The 23554-nt window shown below is 53.9% G+C and overlaps 1 protein-coding gene across 2 annotated transcripts in view; it reads left to right on the top strand.

Moving 5' to 3' along the window:
* Positions 1-23554, top strand: part of NUP98 (nucleoporin 98 and 96 precursor) — a 46388-nt gene that overhangs the window by 14890 nt on the left and 7944 nt on the right. The window contains exons 9-25 of one of the 2 annotated variants that reach the window (XM_056486234.1): positions 117-254; positions 777-864; positions 2218-2310; positions 3370-3510; positions 4498-4631; positions 5404-5591; positions 6441-6557; positions 7572-7846; positions 9742-9855; positions 10518-10656; positions 11049-11226; positions 13690-13854; positions 16555-16731; positions 17711-17864; positions 19566-19998; positions 20772-21001; positions 21508-21777. In XM_056486234.1, the coding sequence (XP_056342209.1) occupies positions 117-254; positions 777-864; positions 2218-2310; positions 3370-3510; positions 4498-4631; positions 5404-5591; positions 6441-6557; positions 7572-7846; positions 9742-9855; positions 10518-10656; positions 11049-11226; positions 13690-13854; positions 16555-16731; positions 17711-17864; positions 19566-19998; positions 20772-21001; positions 21508-21777 (3034 nt within the window). Of the gene's footprint in view, positions 1-116; positions 255-776; positions 865-2217; positions 2311-3369; positions 3511-4497; positions 4632-5403; positions 5592-6440; positions 6558-7571; positions 7847-9741; positions 9856-10517; positions 10657-11048; positions 11227-13689; positions 13855-14083; positions 14315-16554; positions 16732-17710; positions 17865-19565; positions 19999-20771; positions 21002-21507; positions 21778-23554 lie in introns of those variants that run through there. The other variant, XM_056486244.1, reaches the window with a different exon arrangement.

Consider the following 23554-nt stretch of genomic DNA (forward strand, 5'->3'; position numbering starts at 1 on the left):
ACGAGGGCAAATGTAGCACTGTTTTGTTGCCTGATTTTGTGTGTTGGACCTGCTGTTGTCAGTGTTTGACTTGGAAAAGCCTGGGAGCATTACCTTAACCTGGTTCCTTTTTGTAGGGTCTCTTTGGGGTCACCCAGCCCTCACAGCCTGGAGGCCTTTTTGGGACAGCTGCCAATACAAATGCTGGGACTGGATTTGGAACGGGAACTGGCCTTTTTGGACAAGCCAACACAGGATTTGGTGTTGGTGGTTCGGTATGTGTGTGCCTTTGGCATAAGGAGAAATCCTGTTCTGGGGTGCTGAGCTCCACAGGAGCTGTGTTAGCTGAGGAATTGAGATGTCTGAAGTCAAGTGGTTTGCTGTAAACTAGAGCATAAACAGGGGTAGTAGAGTAAGTTTTTAACAAGTGATGTGTGGACTGGTGAAAGCAGCAGGAGATACTGAGGTTCTCAGTGCCTGGGGGTGCCTCAGCCTGGGGCTGGAAACACATGTGATGGTCCAAAACCAACCTTGGTTTTTAATATTCAGTCACTTTGGTTCAGGTGGAGCAAAAATCACAGCATCACTGGGATTGGAAGAGTCCCTTAAGGCCCTTGAATCTGACCCTTAACAGCTGCTTTTGGGATTTTGCAGGTGGCTTGGGATAACCCCTAATAATGGGGTGTGGGCTGGGGGGCTCAGAGTGCTTGGCTTTAGTTCTGTGTCCTTGCCCAGCACCCATACAATTGCTGTGGTGTCAGTCCCAGGTTCCTAAATGGCTGCTCTTTTCCCTGCAGACCCTGTTTGGGAACAAGCCTGCTGGATTTGGAGCCACCACGACCAGCGCTCCCTCGTTCGGTACCACCACGGGCGGGGGCCTGTTCGGTAACAGCCTGCCCTTAGTGACCCCTGCAGACCCCTCCCAGCCCTGCCTGCAAACCCCTCCAGTGGGGGATAAACGTGGGCTTTCAGTCCTTAAACCTGTGCTGTGTGTACCACATGTGCTGAGTGTTGTGGTGTTGGAATTGTCATGTGAGTGATGGCCCTGCTGCAGGGAAGTGTGCTGGGTGCTGGGTTGTGCCTGTGCTCTTGGTGGGGCTCCCTGACACTGGATTGTCAATTGTCACTCTTTTGGTGAGTCCTGAAGGGAATTTTCAGCCTGGGATGGCCAGGAGAGCCCCTGGGATCCAGGGGAGCTTTGGGAATGCTCAGCTCCAGGGAGCCTCATCTGAGTGTCCTGTTCAGTTCTGGGCTCTACAGTTCAAGGAGGACCAGGAGGTACTGGAGAGGGTCCAGGGAAGGCCACAGAGATGGTTTGTGGTCTGGACCATCCCTGGTGAGGAGAGACTATGGGAGCTGGGCCTGGTCAGTCTGGAGAAGGAAAGGCTGAGAGGGGATCCACCAGTCCCTACAAATATCCCATAAATCCATAAAAACATCCCACCAGTCCCTACAAATCTCTCCAAGGGTGTCAGGGTGGTGCCATACTGCTCAGTGGTGCCAGTGCCAGGAGCAGTGGCCAGGAGCTAAAACACAACAATTCCAGCCCAAGCTGAGGAAGAACTTCCTTCCATGGAGGGGCAGAGCCCTGGAGCAGCTGCCCAGGGAGGGGCTGGAGTCTCCCTCTCTGGGGACCTCCCAAACCCCCTGGACACAGCTGGATTCCAAGGGATTGGTGCAGACCTGCAGCTTTTCACTGTAATCCTGGCTTTGTGTACTAGGCAGGCATGGCATGGGGTCAGCATCTGCAGTAGAACTGAGCTCTGGTACATCTGGGGTGGCCTTGTTGCAGCCACAGCTGTGCCCTAGACCTGTGCAGATCTGAGTTCCCCCTGCTCTGTGGTGAGGGTCAGAGAAGTGAGTGTGGTATAAACAGGATGAAATGAGGTTTGTTCCCTCCAGGCACTCAAAAACCCCCAGCACATTTTACTCTGTTGCCAGGTACAGCAGCATTGTATCAGCTCTGCCTTTCAGGGAAACTTTGAAGTTTGTAACAAACTGTAAAGCTTGAAAAGGCACACCAGCATTTTTCTGTCCTGCTTTAATGTACTTACAACCAAAATATGTTTATTACCAGTGAAATCCCGTCTTGCTGATTGTCAGTTTAACCTTTGCTGCTGGAAACAGTGAGAAATTTGACTTTGACTTTGGCAGGGCTCTTCCACCCTGTGATGCTTACTTATTTAAATACATTATTTTAATTTCATCCCTAATGAGCTGCTCGTTCTGTTGTTGAAGGTTTTGGTGCCAACACTGCTGGAAATAGTTTGTTTGGAAACAAGCCTGCAACTGGGACTCTGGGCACTGGACTTGGAACAGGGTTTGGAACAGGTAAGAGTTTCCCAGCTCGTTTCTGAGCAGCTTCAGCCCTCAGGCTGCACTGCTGGGGCACTGGGTCTTGTCTGTAACTGAGTTAGGAAAGGCTGGGCATTTTACCTTCAAGCCAGGATGGCTCAGGGCAGCTCCAAGGGGAGTTTCTTAGCACAGTGCTGTCCTGGTGTGAGGGACAGGTGTCTGCCAGTAAACGCAGGAGCTTCTCTTTGAAATGGAGAATGGAAACCCCCTCCCTCCAAATTATTATTATAATTGTGAAATTAAGGAGCTCTCAGGCAAAGAGATGGGAATTAGGAATAACAGTTCTTTCCTAGGAAAATTAAAATAGCAATGCAGTATTACACAGAACAATCCCAGCCCTGCCAGAGTCAGAATCCAAGCTGACACCCGTCAGTCAGTCAGGGTGTTGGCACAGTCCCATTCAATGGTGGCTGCATCCTCCTGCAGGGGCAGATGTGGTTCAGCTGGAGCAGTGCTCCTGGAGAAGGTGCAGTTTCCTCTGAAGCTCCAGGGATGATGTGCAAAGGTCTGGTTTTCCTCTGGAATCCAGTGGGAAGAAGGTTCCTTGGTGTCCCAAATGTCAGTTTTTATCTGGGTAGGAAAGGCTTGGCTCCTCCCCTGGCTGGAGCATCTCCCATGGGATGATGGAATTTTATCAGTCATGCCCTGGGACTCACTGCCATGAACAGGAGATATCTCCTGGAGGGAGGATGGGCTGTGGGAAGATAAAGATGATTGCCCAGCTGGTTTAAAGATGGCCCATGAGCAGATAATGTGTGCCAGGAGATCAGGAGCACTGCCCCAGCTGGGTTAACAGATGGGGACAGAATTCACATTGCTGGCCACATCAACCCAGCACAAGTGCCAGGAGGCCTGATTGAAACTGGGCAGCGCTGGTAGTACTGGTGGGACTGGTGAGGCCCTCTGTGCTCAGGGGCTTGAGTGGCTGCAGCACCACGGGCACAGAGGGTTCCCTGCAGGGCAGTAAGGAACAGTCTGTGTTGTGCTGTACACTTGTCCCAGGGCTGCAGTAATGACAGTCCCTCTCTGTCACAGCTCTGGGGGCAGGACAGACGTCCCTGTTTGGGAACACCCAGCCCAAGCTGGGGGGCACGCTGGGGACGGGAGCGTTCGGAGCGCCGGGGTTCAACACCTCCACTGCCACCCTGGGCTTTGGGGCCCCTCAGCCTGCTGTAGGTGAGTGTCCAGGGCCTGGGTGCCTGAGCCTGAGCACACCCTGCCACGAGCTTTGGGACAGCAGGGGGGCTCCTTGGGCCACTTGTGTTCTGTCAGGTGCACACCACATTAATGACCTTTACATCTCCTTGGGCCACTTGTGTCCTGTCACAGTGCACACCATGTTCATGATTTTTTTTACATTTCCTTGGGACCACTTGTATTCTCTGTCACAGTACACACCACATTCATGACCCTTTTCTTGATAGTTAGATGTATATTTTTAAAAGAATTCCAAGTTGCTTTACATGCCCAATAGTTGCTCCTATTTTGTAGCATTGTCTTGAAGATTAATAACGTTTCCCATCACTGAATTTGGGGCAGCAAGAACAGATGTGCACAAAAAAAATTCAGGGAAGTGCAGTTTTTTCAGTACTTGCAGATAGGAGAGGTCTAGAGGGCCTTTATGAACAGGAATGCTGTGCCATTGGGACAAAAACAAGACCCAGTTGTCTCCAGCTCTCCTGACTTCCTGCAGACCCTGACAGTAAGCTGTTCTGAGTGGTTCTGTTGTTCTTTGGGAATGCCCACATCCACCCTGCTTTTTTGGAATTAGAATTAAGCTGCTTTTGGTGGCTTGAATGTTTCATGGGGTGAAGTCTCAGGGCATTTTAATAGGAATTAAAATTAATTACTTCAGGACAGAGAGACAAGGTTTAAAATCCATTGTAGAGGGGACTCTAGACCTGGATGGTTGTGGTAGCAGGAATGTCAATATTCTGCCTCACACCCTTTCAGAAGCCAGCTGGATTAGTTGAGTATTCTGGCAGGCCAGGCTGTTCCCCCACTCTGTAGCTCTCTGTGCCCTCAGCTTTTCACCCATGAGAACTCAGGGAACATGTCTGCACACTCTGACGGAGGAAGGAGATGCTCTGGGAGCTGCTGTGTTTCTGCCTGCCCTGGCTCTGTCCCCAGAGCTCTAAGCCTGAACTGCTGCTCCTTTTGCAGCTCTGACAGACCCCAATGCCTCTGCAGCCCAGCAGGCTGTCCTCCAGCAGCACCTCAACAGCCTGACCTACTCACCCTTTGGGGACTCCCCACTCTTCAGAAACCCCATGTCAGACCCCAAGAAGAAGGAAGAGGTAAGTGCACATCAGCACTGAACTCATTTTTTGGATGACAGTTGAAATGACTTTGGTCTGTGTGCAGTTTTCAGCCCTCTGTGCTCTCTCAGTGGTGCAGGGGCTCTTTCCCCTCCAGAAACAAAGTGCTTGATTTTATTCCAGTGGAAAGTTCCCTGCCCATGGCAGGGGGGCTGGAAGTGCAGAATCTTTAGGGCACTTTCCAACACAAACCACTCCATGATTTCCTGCTTTTGCCTGCATCACAGCCTTGACTATTGATTTCTGTGCTCACTGCTGCTGGGAATAAAGATGGATCCTTGTTAATGCTTGGAATAATTGCAGTGCTTTGTTTAGGACTTCTCTGAGAGTCTCTGATTAACCTTTCCCTGTTGCTTTGTTCAAAAAATGATAAATCAAGCACTTTGCAGGCTTTTGAGGTGTTGGGGGGGGATGCTTTGAGTGGATGGGGCAGATTCCAGGGGCTGGAGGTGAGTCCTGCCTGGCAGCTGGAGCCCTGGGGGGCACATGGGTCTGGGCTGATGGCCAGGGCTGTGCCTGGAGCCCTGGGGGGCTGTGCCTGGAGCCCTGGGGGGCTTATGGCCAGGGCTGTGCCTGGAGCCCTGTGGGGCTGTGCCTGGAGTTCCTCTGGGGCATGGAGCCCTCTCACTAGGGTGCATTTCTTGCCTCCCCTTTATTGCCACCCCTTTTGCCTTTCAGTGCCCTGGGCTGGAGCACCCTAAAGCTCTGTCCCCATGCCTGAGATGTCCAGCTGTCCATCTTTCTGTTGCAGAGGCTGAAGCCAACCAACCCAGCAGCCCAGAAGGCCTTGACCACCCCCACCCACTACAAGCTGACCCCCCGGCCGGCCACCCGCGTGCGGCCCAAGGCGCTGCAGTCGGCCGGCTCGGCCAAGTCCCAGCTCTTCGATGGGCTGGATGATGATGAGCCCTCCCTGTCCAATGGAGCCTTCATGCCAAAGTGAGCCTCTCTCTGGTCTCTGTGTGATAATCTTCTGTAAACTCCTGTGCGTTACCCTGAGTTTCATGATTTTATGCCCCGGTTCTGATTGGAAGAACAGTAACAAGTTGTGTGTAAGACTTCACTAGACCTGTTTTCTGTAGGGGAGGTAAAAAGGTTCAGCTTAAACTCTTAAGGCCAAATAAGCTGCAGAATGAGGTCAGCCCATGATGGGAGCAAAGCTCCTATAAAGTCATTTAGGAATTCTTACAAGGAAAGCTTGTGCAGGGTAATACTTCCTGCTGCTGAGCTGGGAGTGTCATCAGGTTTGCTCATGCCCTTGGTATGGAGACAGATTTCTGGTGGTTTTACCTCAGCCCTGGTTCTGTTTCAGATCCACAGATGTTTCTGTGGGAAATTAATCATGGGTCTGTTTGAGTGAAGCTTTGGGTTCAGTTTTTAGGTGCATCAGTGGCTGTCATGTAGAAAAGGGATTTGGAAAGATTTGGAGTTGAGTAAAAACAAAGAGCAAAAGACAAAAGTGACCCTGCAGTAAAATGAACCTGCACCTGTGGGCCAGACCTTCTGTGCTTCTAGAAAAGCTGATTTGGGAAACAGAGAACACTGTGGTTTGCTGAACTTGGGCTTTGAGCCTTTCACTAGCTTGTTCTTTTTACACTTCTATATAAACCAGAGCCTTGAATGGAGTTCCCCAACAAATTCTAGGATCTCCTACAGGACACTTGATATGTCCTGGGTGTGGGAACAGGGCTTAGAGCTGCTTCCTGGAGCATCTGAATTAAGTACAAAATACACATGTATGCAGTGGATGGATCCAAATTTCCCTTCCTTGCTGTGCTGTGTTTCTAGGAAGAGCATCAAGAAGCTGGTTCTGAAGAACCTGAGCAGCAGCACCCTGTTCTCCCCCGTGAGCCGAGAGAACGAGGACCTGGCGTCACCGTCGGAGTACCCGGAGAATGGGGACAGGTGAGTGACAGCTGGGCTGTGTCCTCACAAGTGCACACTGGTTCTGCCTGTCCCTAAATTACGGCTCTCTAAATTACAGCACCTCTTCTCAGGCGTGGCACTGTTCATTGAAAGCAGTTGACCTGCAGGGAGATGCATTTCCTCCTGGACTAACCATGTGTTCTTCCTTGTGGGCACTGCCAGGTCACCCCACCCAAAATCCGGGTCAGAGAGCAGGCACTTACATTCTGGATGAGTCTCTCTCCCTTCCTGTAGCAGGAAACCAGGACATTCCTTGGGGGAAGTGCTAAACCTGTCTCTGAGGGGAGAAGACACTCTCCTGATGTGTCCTCAGTGATGTGGGAATTGCAAGGGAGCTCCACTGATCCTCAAGTCTCATTATTTCTATTTCTTATATATGTAATTTGTACAGATTACAGTGAGGAACTCTAAGACTACATCTTCCCCTCCAAAAGCCAGAATTCCAACCTCCTCTAGAAAACCTGTGGCCTTATTTCAGTTTAACTCTGATTTTTGTGTAGGTTTTCTTTTAATCAGTCTGGAAGAAACCTGCCCAGGTCACCACTTTGATTTTATGGAAAGCCCTACTAAAATTGATTTTAATAGCCCTACTAAAATTGATTTTAGTAGCCCTAGTGAAATAAGAGCTGCTGTGGGAGCGAGGTCACCCTGGCCCTGTGGGCAGGGTTTGGAGCTGTGGGTTGCTGTGTTGGTTGTTGTTACAGCCCCTTTTGAGGCTTCTCTCCAGCCTGAGCTCTGTTCCACTCAGCCCTGCACAGGGCACGTGCCTTAGTCCCAGCATGGTGGGGACTGTCCCAGAGTCAGCACTGTCCTTGCTGCAGTGGGAGCCTCAGTGGCAGAGGGAAGGGGAGTTACCACTGCCACTGCAGAGCAGAATTTTGGTCACAGGATCCCAGGAGTGTCCTGAGCAGGGAGGGACCCACAAGGGCCACGGACAGGAACGTCGGTGTCAGTCCCTCAGAACTCACAACTGCCATTGTCCTTTCTGTGCAGGTTCTTCCTGTCGGTGCCTCCCGAGGAGAACCACCGGCAGGAGGGGGAGCGGGAGGAGGAGGAGGAGCCGCAGGAGGTGACGCGGTTCTACACCAACCCCATCGCGCGGCCGGTGCCGCAGAGCCCCGAGGGGCCGCGCGGGGACGACACCATCGCGGTGCTCAACATGCGCAACGGGCTGGAGGGCAGCAGCGAGGACGCCTCCTGCCAGGAGGACTCCCTGCACGAGGACTGGGACAGGGAGGCTGAGCCCGGGCAGCAGCTGCACCCTGCAGGTCAGCCTGGGGCAGAGTTAGTGCTCCCACACCTCAGAATAGGGCTGTTGTACCTCCTGCTCCCACACCTCAGCTCTGGCTGGTGTACCTCCTGCTCCCACACCTCAGCTCTGCCTGTTCTCACACCTCAGCTCTGGCTGTTGTACCTCCTGTTCTCACACCTCAGCTCTGGCTGTTGTACCTCCTGTTCTCACACCTCAGCTCTGCCTGGTGTACCTCCTGCTCTCACACCTCAGATGGGGCTGGTGTACCTCCTGTTCTCACACCTCAGCTCTGCCTGTTGTACCTCCTGCTCCCACACCTCAGCTCTGCCTGTTGTACCTCCTGCTCCCACACCTCAGCTCTGCCTGTTGTACCTCCTGTTCTCACACCTCAGCTCTGCCTGTTCCCACACCTCAGTTCTGCCTGTTGCACCTCCTGCTCTCACACCTCAGCTCTGCCTGTTGTACCTCCTCCTTCCACAGCCTCAGCTCTGGCTGTTGTACCTCCTTCCACCCCAATACAAATCCTTCCTCTTCTTACCTAGTGCAGAAATTGTATCTATCACTATTTTATCACTATTATTTTATATTGTGTTATAATTTATTATATTTATTATTATAAACATACTTATATACAAGATATAATTTTTTTATTAAAATGTTAGTTAAATTTTTAATATTTATATTATAAACTACAGAGATTATACAGGGATTATATACAGGAATGGAATTATATACAGGCATTATATATAATATACTTATACTATATATTAATATCTATTATATATAGTATATTTATATTATGTATAGTTTATTATAATTATAATTTTATCGTTATTATATTGTGTTACATTATAATTATCAGAATATATTTGTTAATATATAAATATATAAAATATGCGTTATATATTTATATTACTTAAAAGTATATATTTAAATGACATTATGTATATCTTATATATAATATAAAAAGATATATGCTATATTTGTATTATAAATATATATTAATATATAGTATATATAATTTTATATTATACATAATTTATTATAATTATTTACATTACATATAATATATAATGAGTCTAAATAATAATTAATAAAATAATAAATAGTTATATAATTATATAAGATAATTATTATGTATAATATATTTTATTATAATTTTATCACTATTATTTTAAATGATCATTTAAATGTTCTCCCCCAATTTTATATCACGTGTGTCGGAGTTTTTTGAATTTGAGAAGGTAAAGGGAAAAGTTTGGTTAATCCCTCCAGGTAATACTTATGTGGCATGTAGTGAAACTGGCAGGTGAGGTGTGCAAATAAATGTCTCTAGACATTTTGTAGATGCAAAATGCTTTTGGGAAACGGGATGATCAATAGACAAATAGTTGAAGGAGAATTGGAGCCTGTTCCATGTAGAAGGCTGGGTCAGCAGTGCCTGAGCCCCCAGGCTGCTAAAGCTGGGACAGAGTTTCTTTCAGGTGTTGATGCATTTGCAGTTTCTGTTTTCCCTGTGCAGCTTCTCCCTGGCAGGGCCTGGCCTGGCCTGGCAGGCTGTGCAGGGTGCTCTGTGCAGGGTGCTCTGTGCAGGGTGCCCTGTGCAGGGTGCTCTGTGCAGGGTGCTCTGTGCTGGGTGCCCTGTGCTGGGTGCCCTGTGCTGGGTGCCCTGTGCTGGGTGCTCTGTGCTGGGTGCCCTGTGCAGGGTGCCCTGTGCAGGGTGCCCTGTGCAGGGTGCCCTGTGCAGGGGTGCCCTGTGCAGGGTGCTCTGTGCTGGGTGCTGTTGGCTGCTGCCTTTGGCTGCCCTGATTCTCACCCCTCTGAGGCTTCCAGCTGTTCAGGCTGCAGAGGGATGGGTGACGTGGGGATGTTGATGCTTTGTGCCTGTTCTCAGGGAATGCTGTGTTGCAGGGATTGTTCTGACTCGAGCTGGCTACTACACCATCCCGTCCCTGGAGGAGCTGGCCCGGCTGACCAACGACAGGAAAGAATGTATCGTGACAGACTTCACCATCGGCCGCCGGGGTGAGCCCTGCCCCTGCTGGGCTGCCCCTCCCCTGGGCTCTCAGAGCTGCAGGGCCTCACTGACTGACCCAAACTGCTTTGGGAGCACTTTGCATCAAACTTCTGTAGGGTTTTAGTGTAAAATAAATCCCAGTATCACAGACTGGTTTGGGTTGGGAGGGGCATTAAAGCTCATCTTATTCCATGGGCAGGACACCTTCCACCATCCCAGGGTGCCCCAGACCCTGTCCAGCCTGGCCTTGGACATTTCCAGGGGTCCAGGGACAGCCACAGGGCCTGCCCAACTTGCCAGGGAACAATTCCAGCCCAATACCTGATCCAGCCCTGCCCTCTGTCACTGGGAGCCATTCCCTATGTCCTGTCCCTCCCTGCCTTGTCCCCAGTCCCTCTCCAGCTCTCCTGGAGCCCCTCCAGGCCCTGCCAGGGGCTCTGAGCTCTCCCTGCAGCTTCTCCTGTCCAGGTGAGCACCCCAACTCTCCCAGCCTCTCAATACCAGTGTCAAAGATGATAATGTCCTCTGGAGTTTTCTCAGGGGGAAGGAGGTGTCACTTTGCTCAGGAGAGAGAGCTGGGTGGGGACAGGAGGAGCACAGCAGGATCATGGGCTCGCTGGCAGGACTTCTCACAGACAGTTTAATTGTGTCCTTTTGGGTTGTTCTGCAGGTTATGGATCAATTTACTTCGAAGGAGAAGTAAATCTAACCAACTTAAACCTGGATGAGATCGTACATATCCGGAGAAAAGAAGTTATTGTGTACCCTGACGACGAGAGAAAACCTCCCATTGGGGAAGGGTTAAACAGGTAAGTGCTAGATCAGGATGCTTTTTAACATCCTGACAGGCTGCTGTGTTTGCAGGCTGCACCCAAGAGACAAATCCAAACAGTGCCTTAAGTTTAGTGTTAATGAGTTACTTGCAAGTTTCTGCACCACAGATTGGGTTTAAAAGCTGCTCTGAGTTTCCCTGCCCAGGGCTGTGCTGTGCTCTGCTCCCTGCCCTGCCCAGGGCTGTGCTCTGCTCCCTGCCCTGCCCAGGGCTGTGCTGTGCTGTGCTCCTTGCCCTGCCCAGGGCTGTGCTGTGCCGTGCTCCTTGCCCTGCCCAGGGCTGTGCTCTGCTCCCTGCCCTGCCCAGGGCTGTGCCATGCTCCCTGCCCATGTCCCCCCATGCCCACGTGCTCCATCCTGTCCCCTGCAGGCGTGCCGAGGTGACCCTGGACGGGGTGTGGCCCACGGACAAGACGTCGCGGTGCCTGATCAAGAGCCCCGAGCGGCTGGCGGAGATGAACTACGAGGGGCGGCTGGAGGCCGTGTCCCGCCGGCAGGGGGCGCGCTTCAAGGAGTACCGGCCCGAGACCGGCTCCTGGGTCTTCAAGGTGAGCAGCAGCCTGCAGGGCAGCGACCTGCAGGGCAGCACACACTGCATGGGGCTGCAGGGCAGCGACCTGCAGGGCAGCACACACTGCATGGGGCTGCAGGGCAGCACTGTGCCTGGGGCTGCAGGGCAGCGACCTGCAGGGCAGCACACACTGCCTGGGGCTGCAGGGCAGTGACCTGCTACTGCCTGGGGCTGCAGGGCAGCACACACTGCATGGGGCTGCAGGGCAGCGACCTGCAGGGCAGCACACACTGCATGGGGCTGCAGGGCAGCACTGTGCCTGGGGCTGCAGGGCAGCGACCTGCAGGGCAGCACACACTGCATGGGGCTGCAGGGCAGCACACACTGCATGGGGCTGCAGGGCAGTGACCTGCAGGGCAGCACACACTGCATGGGGCTGCAGGGCAGCGACCTGCAGGGCAGCACACACTGCATGGGGCTGCAAGGCAGCACTGTGCCTGGGGCTGCAGGGCAGTGACCTGCAGGGCAGCACACACCGCATGGGGCTGCAGGGCAGCACTGTGCCTGGGGCTGCAGGGCAGTGACCTGCAGGGCAGCACACACTGCATGGGGCTGCAGGGCAGCACTGTGCCTGGGGCTGCAGGGCAGCACACACACTGCATGGGGCTGCAGGGCAGCACTGTGCCTGGGGCTGCAGGGCAGCACTGTGCCTGGGGCTGCAGGGCAGTGACCTGCAGGGCAGCACACACACTGCATGGGGCTGCAGGGCAGCACACACTGCATGGGGCTGCAGTGCAGCGACCTGCAGGGCAGCACACATTGCATGGGGCTGCAGGGCAGCACTGTGCTTGGGGCTGCAGGGCAGTAACCTGCAGGGCAGCACACACTGCATGGGGCTGCAGGGCAGCGACCTGCAGGGCAGCACTGTGCCTGGGGCTACAGGGCAGTGACCTGCAGGGCAGCACACACTGCATGGGGCTGCAGGGCAGCACTGTGCCTGGGGCTGCAGGGCAGCACACACACTGCATGGGGCTGCAGGGCAGTAACCTGCAGGGCAGCACACATTGCATGGGGCTGCAGGGCAGCACACACTGCATGGGGCTGCAGGGCAGCACTGTGCCTGGGGCTGCAGGGCAGTGACCTGCAGGGCAGCACACACTGCATGAGGCTGCAGGGCAGCACTGTGCCTGGGGCTGCAGGGCAGTAACCTGCAGGGCAGCACACATTGCATGGGGCTGCAGGGCAGCACACCCACTGCATGGGGCTGCAGGGCAGCACTGTGCCTGGGGCTGCAGGGCAGTGACCTGCAGGGCAGCACACATTGCATGGGGCTGCAGGGCAGCACACCCAGTGCCCTTGGGGCTGCAGGGCAGCACACCCAGTGCCCTGGGGGCTGCAGGGCAGCACACCCAGTGCCCGGGGCTGCAGGGCAGCACACTCTGCCTGGAGCTGCAGCTCCTCAGGGTTTGTCATTCAGGGCATTTCCCGTGCCCAGCACAAAGGGATCTGGGGGTACTGGTTGACTGAGTGTGAGCCAGCTGTGTGCCCTGGTGGCCAAGAAGCCAGTGGCTCCTGGCCTGAGTCAGGAATGGTCAGCAGGAGCAGGGAAGTCATTCTTCCCATCTACTCAGCACTGAGGCAACACCTCTAGTGCTGTGTCCAGTTCTGTCCCCTCAGTTTAGGAAGGACATCGAGATGCTTGAGTATGTCCAGAGGAGAACAAGGCTGGTGAGGGGCTTGGAACACAAACCCTGTGAGGAAGGGCTGAGGGAGCTGGGGTTGTTCAGCCTGGGGAAAAGGAGACTCAGGGGTGACCTTATCACTCCACAGCTTGCTGAAAGGTGTCAGGTGGGGTTGCTCTTATCCAGGCAGCACTGACCAGAGGACACAGTCTTAGGCTGTACCAAGGGAGCTACAGGTTGGCTATTAGGAAGAAGGTTTTTACAGGAAGAATAATAAAGAGTGCTTTGCCTGGGGAGGTGCTGGAGTCACCATCCCTGGATGTGTTTAAAAGAAGACTGGATGTGGCACCTGGTGCCATGGTCTAGTTGAGGTGTTAGGGTGTGGGTTGGACTCGGTGATCCTGGAGGTCTCTGCCAAGCTGGTGCTTCTGTGATTGTGTGGTTTGCCAGCTTCAGCCAGCTGCCTCTGGTGAGAACTGTCCTCCCCAAAGCAGCTCCTCATTCCTGGAGTGTTGCAGGTCGGGTTGGGTGGGGCTTGGAGCAGCCTGGACTGATGGAAGGTGCCCCTGGCCATGGAATTAAAGAGCTTTAAGATCCCTCCCAGTCCAAACCAGTGTGCAGTTCTGTGGTGACCCCTGTGGCCCCAGACCTGCCTAGAGCAGGTGGTGTTGGTCTGTAGAGCGGCAGAATTTGTTGCAGGTGTCCCAAGAGTTGTGTTGGGATTCCTGGACAGGGCACAGTCACACCTGCCCAGTGTTCAGGCCTTCCAGAAATTTCACTTCCAAGCTGTGACATGTTTGTCCTTCTCCTTAACACAGGTAGCACACTTTTCCAAGTATGGCTTGCAAGATTCAGATGAGGAAGAGGAAGATCATCCTTCAAAAGTGGACACCAAGAAGTTAAAGACCACACCTGTGCCACCCCCAGGGCACCTGCCACCCCAGCAGATGGCTCTGAACGGCAAACCAGCACCCCCAGCTCAGGTAGCAGGAGAACAGTGACTGAGGGGGTTGATGGCATGAATTTGGACAGTAGCTGGTGCCTGGGAAGGGGGTGGTTGGAGTTACTGCAGTCTGGAGAGTGGAGCCTGACAGCAACTCCTCTGAACTCTGCCTGAGTGGCTGCCTGTTGTTTTCCTTTGAGACACTTGACATTGCAGACTAAGGATGGGGCGGGGAGGATTTCAACCCTTGTTTCTTGTTTGAATTCTAGTCTGAGTTTGGCAGCTTTGCACCTCCTCTGGAAGAGCCCTTGTTTTTGTGACTATTAAATGCACGTAATCCACGCCGTGTGCTGCCTGCCTGGACAGTGATGCTGTGCACTCAGTTGCCTTTACCACCACTAGTGTGCAAGACTGTCTGCTTTTTGTTTTAAGAATGTGCTCTATTTTTATTAAAACAATACTTTTTGTAAGGCTGGCTATATGCTGGCTTTGTAAACATATTTGTGTTGGATGTGACTGCTTTAAACCTTTGCAAAACATCCTCAGTGCTGGGCCCATCTTACACAGGAATATTTAATCCAGAGGCAGTGTTTGATCCAGTTCACTGGGAGTACCAGGAGCCCATGGTGTAGCCACAGACCCAGGGCAGGGATTGTCCCCTTGCTGGCACTGTGAGACCCTCGAGGGCTGTGTCCAGTCCTGGCTCCTGCAGCAGAGCCCTGGAGGGGCTGGAGTGTGTCCAGGGCAGGGAACAGAGCTGGGGAAGGGGCTGCAGCCCCAGGAAGGGCTGAGGGAGCTGGGAAGGGGCTCAGGGAGGATCTTGTCACTCTGCAGAGCTCCCTGATAGGAGAATGGAGCACGAAATGGCTTCAAGTTATGCCAGGGGAGGTTTAGGTTGGATATTGGGAAAATTTCTTCCTGCAAAGGGTTGCACAGGTTGCCCAAGGCAGAGGTGAAGTCACAGCCCTGTGGATGTGGCACTTGGGATGTAGTCACTGGGGATGGTTGGACTTGGTGGGCTCAGAGGCTTTTCCAGCCCCAGCAGTTCTGTGTTTGTAACACAGGGCTTCTCCCTGGTGCCCAGTGTGAGTCTCTGCTGCCCATTTGTGTGGCAGCAGGGCAGAGCTCTCCAGGCAGGTGAGAGGGGCCCTGGTCCCTCTGCAGCAGTTCCAGAAGCACCATCTGCTCCCTGGGCAGAGCATCCTGCTGCTGGGGCAGGCTGGGGCTGCCAGCTCTGCTGCATTCTGCATGGAGAGTCCCAGAGCAGTGGCCAGCTGCTGCTCCAGCTCTCCTGGCTAATTAACACCCACTCATTCATCCCTCTGCTGGAGTAGTTCCTTAATTATTTGCATTTTGAGCTGCACGTGTGGCTGCCCAACACTTCAGCTCCCCTGCCAGCTTCATGTTCATGCTGGGGGCACCAGAGCTGGGGTTTTAAACACTCAGGAGTACTGGGATAACTCATATTTTCAAACATTCTTGCACAAACCAGTGTACTTAGCAAAAAACCCCTCCACGTTCATTAACCTTTCTGACTTGCATGACATTAACTTAGGTTTTAATTTCTGAAATTAGAAAAACATCAGTTTGTTTCTCAAAACCCTAAGAAACATCATAGCATTGCTTAAAACTTTCCAGCCTTGGTGTAGAACACATCTGCTAATATTGTTATTTGGGCTGTAAGAAGCATTTAGTATCTAGACTTGGTTTTTGTTTTGTCTTCCCTCACTAAGTTGAATGTTAATGAATTTATTAATGTGCAAGGGAGCCTGCTGCATTAAAGCCCAATGAAGGGAGCAGTGAAACTTGTGTGTAACCATATTTTGACTTGTAAATCTGTTCCACATGTGGGGCCAGGCTCAGATTCTGTGTCAGCCACTCAGTTCCATCCTTACAGACCCCAGGTGATTTTATCTCAGCTGAGAGCCTTCACCCCATCCTGGCTGGTTCTATAGAGCTAAGCACAGCCTTGGCAGTGTGCTCCTTAATTCCTGAGCAGGATTCCCAGGACATTCTAGGTTTGCTCACTGCTGATTTTGCATCACTTCAGTGGGCTGTGCTGAGTTTTTTTTGGAAGCTTGGGAGCATGAGGCTTTCACAGAGCTGAGTCATGGGATGGTGAAACTGGAACCAAACCAGAACAAGGGAGCTCAGGCAAAAGTACAGCCCCTGTGAGCAGTTAGCCATGGAATCATGGAAGGGTTTGGGTTGGGAGAGACCTTAAATCCCATTTAATCCCACCCCTGCCATGGCAGGGACCCCTCCCACTGCCCAGGCTGCTCCAGCCCCAGTGTCCAGCCTGGCCTTGGGCACTGCCAGGGATCCAGGGGCAGCCACAGCTGTGCCAGCCCTGCCCACCCTGCCAGTGACCATGTAAAATGCAGATCTTTGTGGAATGTAGACTGTGACTGGGGTTGGTACCACAGGGGTGGGTTTGGGGGCAGGGGAGGGAGGCAGGACACCCAGAGCTCTCCCTTCGCTGAGCACCTGAGACTGCAAAGCTGAAGAACAGTTTCCTAAACTGAATGGCAGAGCTGGGAAAACTCCAGGAGGTCACTGCTGCTCTGGGACTGCTCCTTGCCTGGCCTGGCACGGCCTGCAGGTTCTGTGTGCCCATCCCTGCCCTCGGTGTGGGACCTGGCAGAGCCAGGAGTGCTCACAGCACCCACGGGGGCTGTTTGGAGCTGGGGCTGTCCTGCCAGGCTGGGCTCTCGGGGTGACCTGGCCTCTGTATCCACAGCCCCTGGAGCTGGAGCAGCTGGGCAGGGTGGTGGAGCTGGACAGTGACATGGCAGACATCACCCAGGAGGCAGCCCAGGAGCCCCTGGCAGAGGACAGCCTGGCCGAGGAGCAGGAGGCAGTGCCAGCGTCCACACACATCGCATCCCGCCAGGGCATCAACCCCTACGTGCTGCAGGTCAGTGTCCCCCTGCTCCTGCCTGGGGGCTTGGGGAGGGATGGAGCACTGCTCAGGGCTGCATTTGCCTCCAAAGGCTGTTTGCACACCAGCTTGTCATGGGCAGTGTGTCCCGTGGAGAGGATTGAGCTCACAGCACTGCTCTGTTCTGGGAAAGCCTCACACGTGGAGAACTCAGTGCTGGCAGGAAACACCTGAAAGCCAGAGCTCAGTTTCCAGAGCTGTGGGCACTGAACTGATACCAGAGCAGCTGCCTTGGCAGAGAAAAGCGTTTTGGGGTAACTGGTCTTGATTTGGGGCTTGGTGTTGATGCTTTTATTTCACAGAAGATCTGGGTTGGGAAAAGCCATAAATCCCCCCCAGTGCCACCCTGCCATGGCAGGGACCCCTCCCACTGCCCAGGCTGCTCCAGCCCCAGTGTCCAGCCTGGCCTTGGGCACTGCCAGGGATCCAGGGGCAGCCACAGCTGTGCCAGCCCTGCCCACCCTGCCAGGGAACAATTCCTGCCCAAGATCCCACCCAGCCCTGCCCTCTGGCACTGGGAGCCATTCCCTGTGTCCTGTCCCTCCAGCCCTTTGTAATTTTTATGAAAGGACAGAACCTTGAACACTTTTGAGCTATTTGGTATCAGATAACAAATCAGATACCTGCAATAACAAATAGACCAGAAGTTATTCCTTAAGCTAACAAACAGCAGACAGAGCTAAGATATAGGATACCAGGATTACTATGGGATGTCACCCCCATCCCCAGCAAATCCTGTGCACCGACTGAACAAGGAGTTGTAAAACCTCATCCATCAGGGGAGGAGCCTGAGCTGTGCCTCCCCTGTTCCTGCAGTGTGTGCAGCATGGCTGTGTTTGGTCATGTGCTGCATGTAGGAGTTCTTTTGGGTGGGAAGAGCTATTTTGATGAGCTGAGAGAGCTGCTGCTGTGGGAGGGGTTGCTGATGTTCTGGCTTGGCTTCCCACATGCCCAGATCATGAAAGCTTCCTTGCTTGCTGATGATGATGACGACCTGGATTTGATCCTGGATTATCCTGGGAAGCATCCTGTCAAGATGGACACTTCCCAAGAGATCTGCTCCCCAAGGCTTCCCATTGCAAAATCACAGGGACAGAAAAGACATTCAGGTATGGTGAGGAACCACAGATGGTGTGAAGAAGGGTGAATTTTAACATGAGCAGGCAAAATCCTGGGCTCTGCAGCAGTTCCTTCCTGCCACTCCTTTCTCCTCTGTTCATTCCCTGTCGTGAGGGCTGTGAGTGCTCCAGTGCTTGGAGCACCTCCTCACCTCCTCCTCTGGTGCTTGCACTGCTCTTTTCACTTTTTTTTTTTTGCTTTTTGGGTTCTTTTTTTCTACTTGTGTGGTTTTTTTTTCCTCTTTAAGATCTCAGAGGCACCAGCTTTGCAGCTTTGTTTGGAGGTGGATCTGCTGTGGGAACCAGCTGTGCCCTGCTCAAAGCAGCCCCTACCAGATTCCCCCACTGCCCAAACCTTGCCCCCTCCACCCAGTGCACCCACTAAGTGCTGCTTTCCTTTGGGATATTGAGGAATACCCCTGGGAACAAGCAGGGAGGTGCTCCCTGATTGAGGAAACCCGTTCATTCAGATCTGTTAATCAACTCAAAGCCCATGTGATTGCCAGGGACAGACCTGGGGTGTGTGTGGGGCAGTGTGAGCCCTGCTGATGTGTGTGGCAGCCCACTTCAGCAGTTACTGATGTCCTGATGCCAGCTTTAAACCAGGGACTCCTTTGGGAATGGCCACTTTGGGGTGGGCTGTAGCTGCCTGGGCTAGGGTGGTTCTGGCTTTGGGCTGCTATGGGGTCAGGTAGCTCCAGGGGCCCCCAGGGCAGAATTCAGCTTCTCAGCTAGCCAGGAATGAGATCCTGGAGCTGCTGTAGAGGTTCTGAAGGGAGCTTTATTTCTTCAAATGGTTCTACCAGCAAAATCCAGATACATAGCACAGCAAAGGGTTTTTATAGGTTTTAGGGGGACTGAAATTCTAATCAGTAAAATTGTAAGTTGAGAACTATCCAGTTACTTTAAGATTCTAGGTGAGAAAAGACCAATCATCTAGTAAAGTTAAAGACCCATAGAAATCCTAAATGGTAACGGGTTTCAGAAGGGGTGTGACATTTCTCATGAAAAGTTTCATTGTGTCAGGGTATGAGATCCCAGGGGCCCTTTTCAGGGACAGTTGTATCATCCACAGTGGGCTGTGCCTCTCCCCATGGGAGCAGCCCCTGTGTTCTTTGTGGCAGTGGGACCCAGCCCTCAGCTCCCTGTTCCCATCACACCACCCAGACTTTTACCACTGGCTGTTCTGGGATTCCTGAGATCCTTACAAAGCCAGAAACGTCCCCTGGGATGCAGATGCCCTTTCACTGAAACACTCAGTTTGGGATCCAGTGGCCACTTTGGGGTGGGCTGTTCCTCTCCCCATGGGAGCAGTGTCTGGGAGCAGCCACTGTGTCCTTTGGGCAGTGCTGGAGGGGCAGTGAGACCCAGCCCTTAGCTCCCTGTTCCCATCACACCATCCAGATATTCACCACTGGCTGTTCTGGGAATCCTGAAATCGTTCAAAGGCCAGGAACATCCCCTGAGACGCAGCTGCCCTTCTACTGAAACACTCAGTTTGGGAGCCAGTGGCCACTTTGGGGTGGGCTGTGCCTCTCCCCATGGGGAAATGGGACCCAGCCCTTAGCTCCCTGTTCCCATCACACCACCCAAACATTCCCCACTGGCTGTTCTGGGATTCCTGAGATCCTTGCAAAGCCCTGAGAATGCAGATACCCTTCCACTGACACGCTCTTGTGCTTCTCCCCGCAGCTGCCGGGCTGCTGCAGCCCAAGTTTGCCAGTGTGCTCGTGGCGGCCCCCGGTGCAGCTGTGGCAGCCCCCGGTGCAGCTGTGGCAGCCCCCGGTGCAGCTGTGGCGGCCCCCGGTGCAGCTGTGGCAGCCCCCCGGGCCCTGGGCAGCCCCCCCCGGGGCGCCCTGTGGTCGGCGCCCGAGGCGCAGGTGAGGCCGGTGGGCGCGCGCCGGCAGCGCGGGCTGGTGCCCCTGCAGAGATCCATCACCTACGGCAAGGGCAAGCTGCTGATGGACATGGGGCTCTTCATGGGCCGCGCCTTCCGCGTGGGCTGGGGCCCCAACTGGACCCTGGTGAACTCCGGGGACCAGCTCAGCGCCCCCAGGGAGGTGGAAGATGCTCAGCTGGAGCCCGTGGAATACGGATTCCTGCCGACTCCTGCTGCTCCCAAATCGTGAGTAGTGCTGTGGCGTGGTGTGACACTCCCCCTCCTCGGGGCTGCCAGAGCCCTGGCTGCAGCTCACTGGTCCTTCTGGTGTGCAGCAGTGGTGTTAGCCATGGAGATCTTCACAAAAATATCTCTGTCAAATCCTGGAATAGAGGAGGATTTTTGGGTTTTTTAACCAAACAAGTAGCACTGTCACCCAGCACAGGGTTAAAGAGAAAGTTCATTGTTGTCCAGAAAGCTTCCAGTCTCTTGGTTCTCCCTGAGAACATCTGCCCTACCTGAGGAGCTTCTTGTTTAGCTTCTCAGTTCCCAGACACCTTCATACTGTCAGTGCATGCAGCAGCACATGGGCCTTCAGGGTCTGCATACCTGAACTGACTGGAATATAGCCCAGTCCCACCATTCAGGTGCTCAGAAGGCTTGGCTGGGTGTTCCCCAGCACGTGGGAGCTGCTGAGGAATGAGCTGGGTGGAAGGTATGCTGGCTGCCTCTGGAGAGTTCAGTGAGTCACTGTTTATTTGCCAAATCACAGACAGAAGGTTTGGGTTTGGAGACTTAAAGACCAAGTTCCAACCCACTGCTGTGGCCAGGGACACCTTCCACTACTCCAGGTTGTTCAGAGTCCCAGAACCTGGTCCTAAATTGCAGACAGGATCTCCATGCCTTGGGTCATGTTTTACTGTTGTGTCAATTAGGACAAGCTGCAGGATGAGCTGCTCCACTTGTATGGAGAACATGCAGAATGTTTGCTACCTGGTCTGTCTCCTCTTTTCCTCCAGACTCACAGAATCCCCCTTCAAAGTTCACGTGGAAAAGTTGAGTTTGGAGCAATGGAAGCTGGACAGAGACAAGGAGCTGTATCTCACCCCTCTGGAGATCAAGCTGAAGCACAGCACTGTCCATATGGATGAGCCCTGTCCTCTCCTGGCCCCCAACCCTGGGGTCTCTGCTATCCATGACTATGCTGACTGGGCCAGGAAAGCATCTGAGGATCCCACTCTGGCAGAGAGTGAGTGTGGAACGATTTTCACAGAATGGTTTAGGCTGGAAAAGCCCTCCCAGCCCATGGGGTCCCAGCTGTGCCCACCTTGTCCCCAGCCCAGAGCTCTGAGTGCCACCTCCAGGTGCCACCTGCAGGGATGGGCACTGCAAACCTCCCTGGGCAGCCCCTGGCAAGCACAGTGGGGACATTGAACCCTCCAGGGTGGGGACAGGGAACCCTCCAGGGTGGGGACATTGAACTCTCAAGGGTGAGGATGGGGAATCTTCCAGGGTGGGGGCAGTGAGCCGTCCAGGGTGGGGACATTGAACCTTCCAGGGTGGGGATAAGGAACCCACCAGGGTGAGGGCATTGACCTCTCCAGGGTGGGGACAGTGAAGCCTCCAGGATGAGGACATTGAACTCTCCAGCCTGGGGATCATGAACCCTCCAGGCTGGGGATCATGATCCCTGCAGAGCTCCCCTCCCATGAGCCCCTCTGAGCTCTGTGCTTCCCCTGGTGACTGTCCCCCCAGCCGTGGTGAAGCACTGGTGCCTGGCCTGGACGCTGTGCGAGGCCGTGTGGGGCCGGCTGCAGGAGCCGGGGCCCGGCCCCGAGGAGCGCGGCGAGTACGCGCTGGCGCTGGAGCGGCGCCGCGCCTTCTCGCGCTGGCTGTCGGACACGGCGGCCGCGCGCATCGAGCGGGAGGTGGCGCTGGCGCGGCACGGCAGCCACGTGGAGGCCGTGTTCAGCTGCCTGACCGGCAGGAGGATCGGCGAGGCGTGCCGGCTGGCGCAGCGGGCAGGTGAGCTGGGGACGGGCTGGGACGGGCTGGGACGGGCTGGGACGGGCTGATCCCTGCGGGACGCTCTGCAGTTCCACGCTGGCGCGGCACGGCAGCCACGTGGAGGCCGTGTTCAGCTGCCTGACCGGCAGGAGGATCGGCGAGGCGTGCCGGCTGGCACAGCGGGCAGGTGAGCTGGGGACGGGCTGGGACGGGCTGGGACGGGCTGGGACGGGCTGATCCCTGCGGGACGCTCTGCAGTTCCACGCTGGCGCGGCACGGCAGCCACGGGGAGGCCGTGTTCAGCTGCCTGACCGGCAGGAGGATCGGCGAGGCGTGCCGGCTGGCACAGCGGGCAGGTGAGCTGGGGACGGGCTGGGACGGGCTGGGACGGGCTGATCCCTGCGGGACGCTCTGCAGTTCCACGCTGGCGCGGCACGGCAGCCACGTGGAGGCCGTGTTCAGCTGCCTGACCGGCAGGAGGATCGGCGAGGCGTGCCGGCTGGCGCAGCGCGCAGGTGAGCCGGGACATCCTGCAGTTCCAGCTTCTCCATCCCAACGAGCTCCCTCAGCCCTGGCACGGAAAACACCTCAGCCCCTGGTTCGCACATTGCTGCCTCCGCACCAAAGCCGCTCTGGAGGCAGCAGCAGCTCTGGCTGAGGGATCATTTCCACAGCAGCAGAATCCCTGGGGCTGGGTCACACAGGTGCACTCACCTGGAGCTGCAGGAGCATTTGGGCAGCGCTGCCAGGGATGCCCAGGCTGGGACTGGGTGATCCCTGGGGGTCCCTTCCCACCCAGGATATTCTGGGATTCTGTAAGGTTCCTAAATCACATTTTGTGGAGAGGAGAAAGGACATGCACAAAGAGAGTTTAAACTTCAAGAGCTCATAGTCACTGGCTGCTCTGAGTGTGGAATGTTCCCTTGTCAGTGATGACAAAATAATGGAATGGGCTGTGTTGGAAGGGACTTTAAAGCCCATCCAGCCGCACCCCCTGCCATGGGCAGGGACTGCTTTCACAATCCCAGGTTGTTCCAAGTCCCATGTCCAACCTGGCCTTGAAGATTGGGCAGGGGCTGCTGCAGGATTCCCTTGTCCCCTTCCCTCTGGCTCTGTCAGCTACCCCCAGTTAGGAAGTGCTGCTGGAGTGTGTTTGGAACTGGGAATTTTCATAATCACTCCTTTGAATTCTTAGTGAATGAGCTTTTAAATTGAGCTTCTATTCACACACTTTATATTTGGGTTAAAAATGTGTATTTTCAGAGCTTTATGGCAGGTTTTACCCCTGAGTGTTGCACCAGGTGTTTATGGAGTGGTGTAGCTGCCTGGGCTAGGGTGGTTCTGGCTTTGGGCTGCTGTGGGGTTCAGGTAGCTCCAGGGGCCCCCAGGGCAGAATTCAGCTTCTCAGCTAGCCAGGAATGAGATCCTAGGAATTGCTGTAGAGGTTCTGAAGGGAGCTTTATTTCTTCAAAGAGTTCTACCAGCAAAATCCAGATACATAGCACAGCAAAGGATTTTTATCGATTTTAAGGGGACTGAAATTCTAATCAGTAAAATTATAAGTTGAGAACTATCCAGTTACTTTAAGATTCTAGGTGAGAAAAGACCAATCATCTAGTAAAGTTAAAGACCCATAGAAATCCTAAATGATAACAGGGGTTTTGGCAGGGAGGGGGGCACCTCGCATGGAAGGTTTCATTGTCCCAGGGACAGCTGTATCATGCACAGGGTGGTTTATTTGGTAGGAAATACTGGAGTGGTGGCCTCAGCGTTGCTGGAATGGACGGGGCTTGGC

Source organism: Oenanthe melanoleuca, chromosome 1, assembly GCF_029582105.1.
Source record: "Oenanthe melanoleuca isolate GR-GAL-2019-014 chromosome 1, OMel1.0, whole genome shotgun sequence".
Taxonomy (NCBI): domain Eukaryota; kingdom Metazoa; phylum Chordata; class Aves; order Passeriformes; family Muscicapidae; genus Oenanthe; species Oenanthe melanoleuca.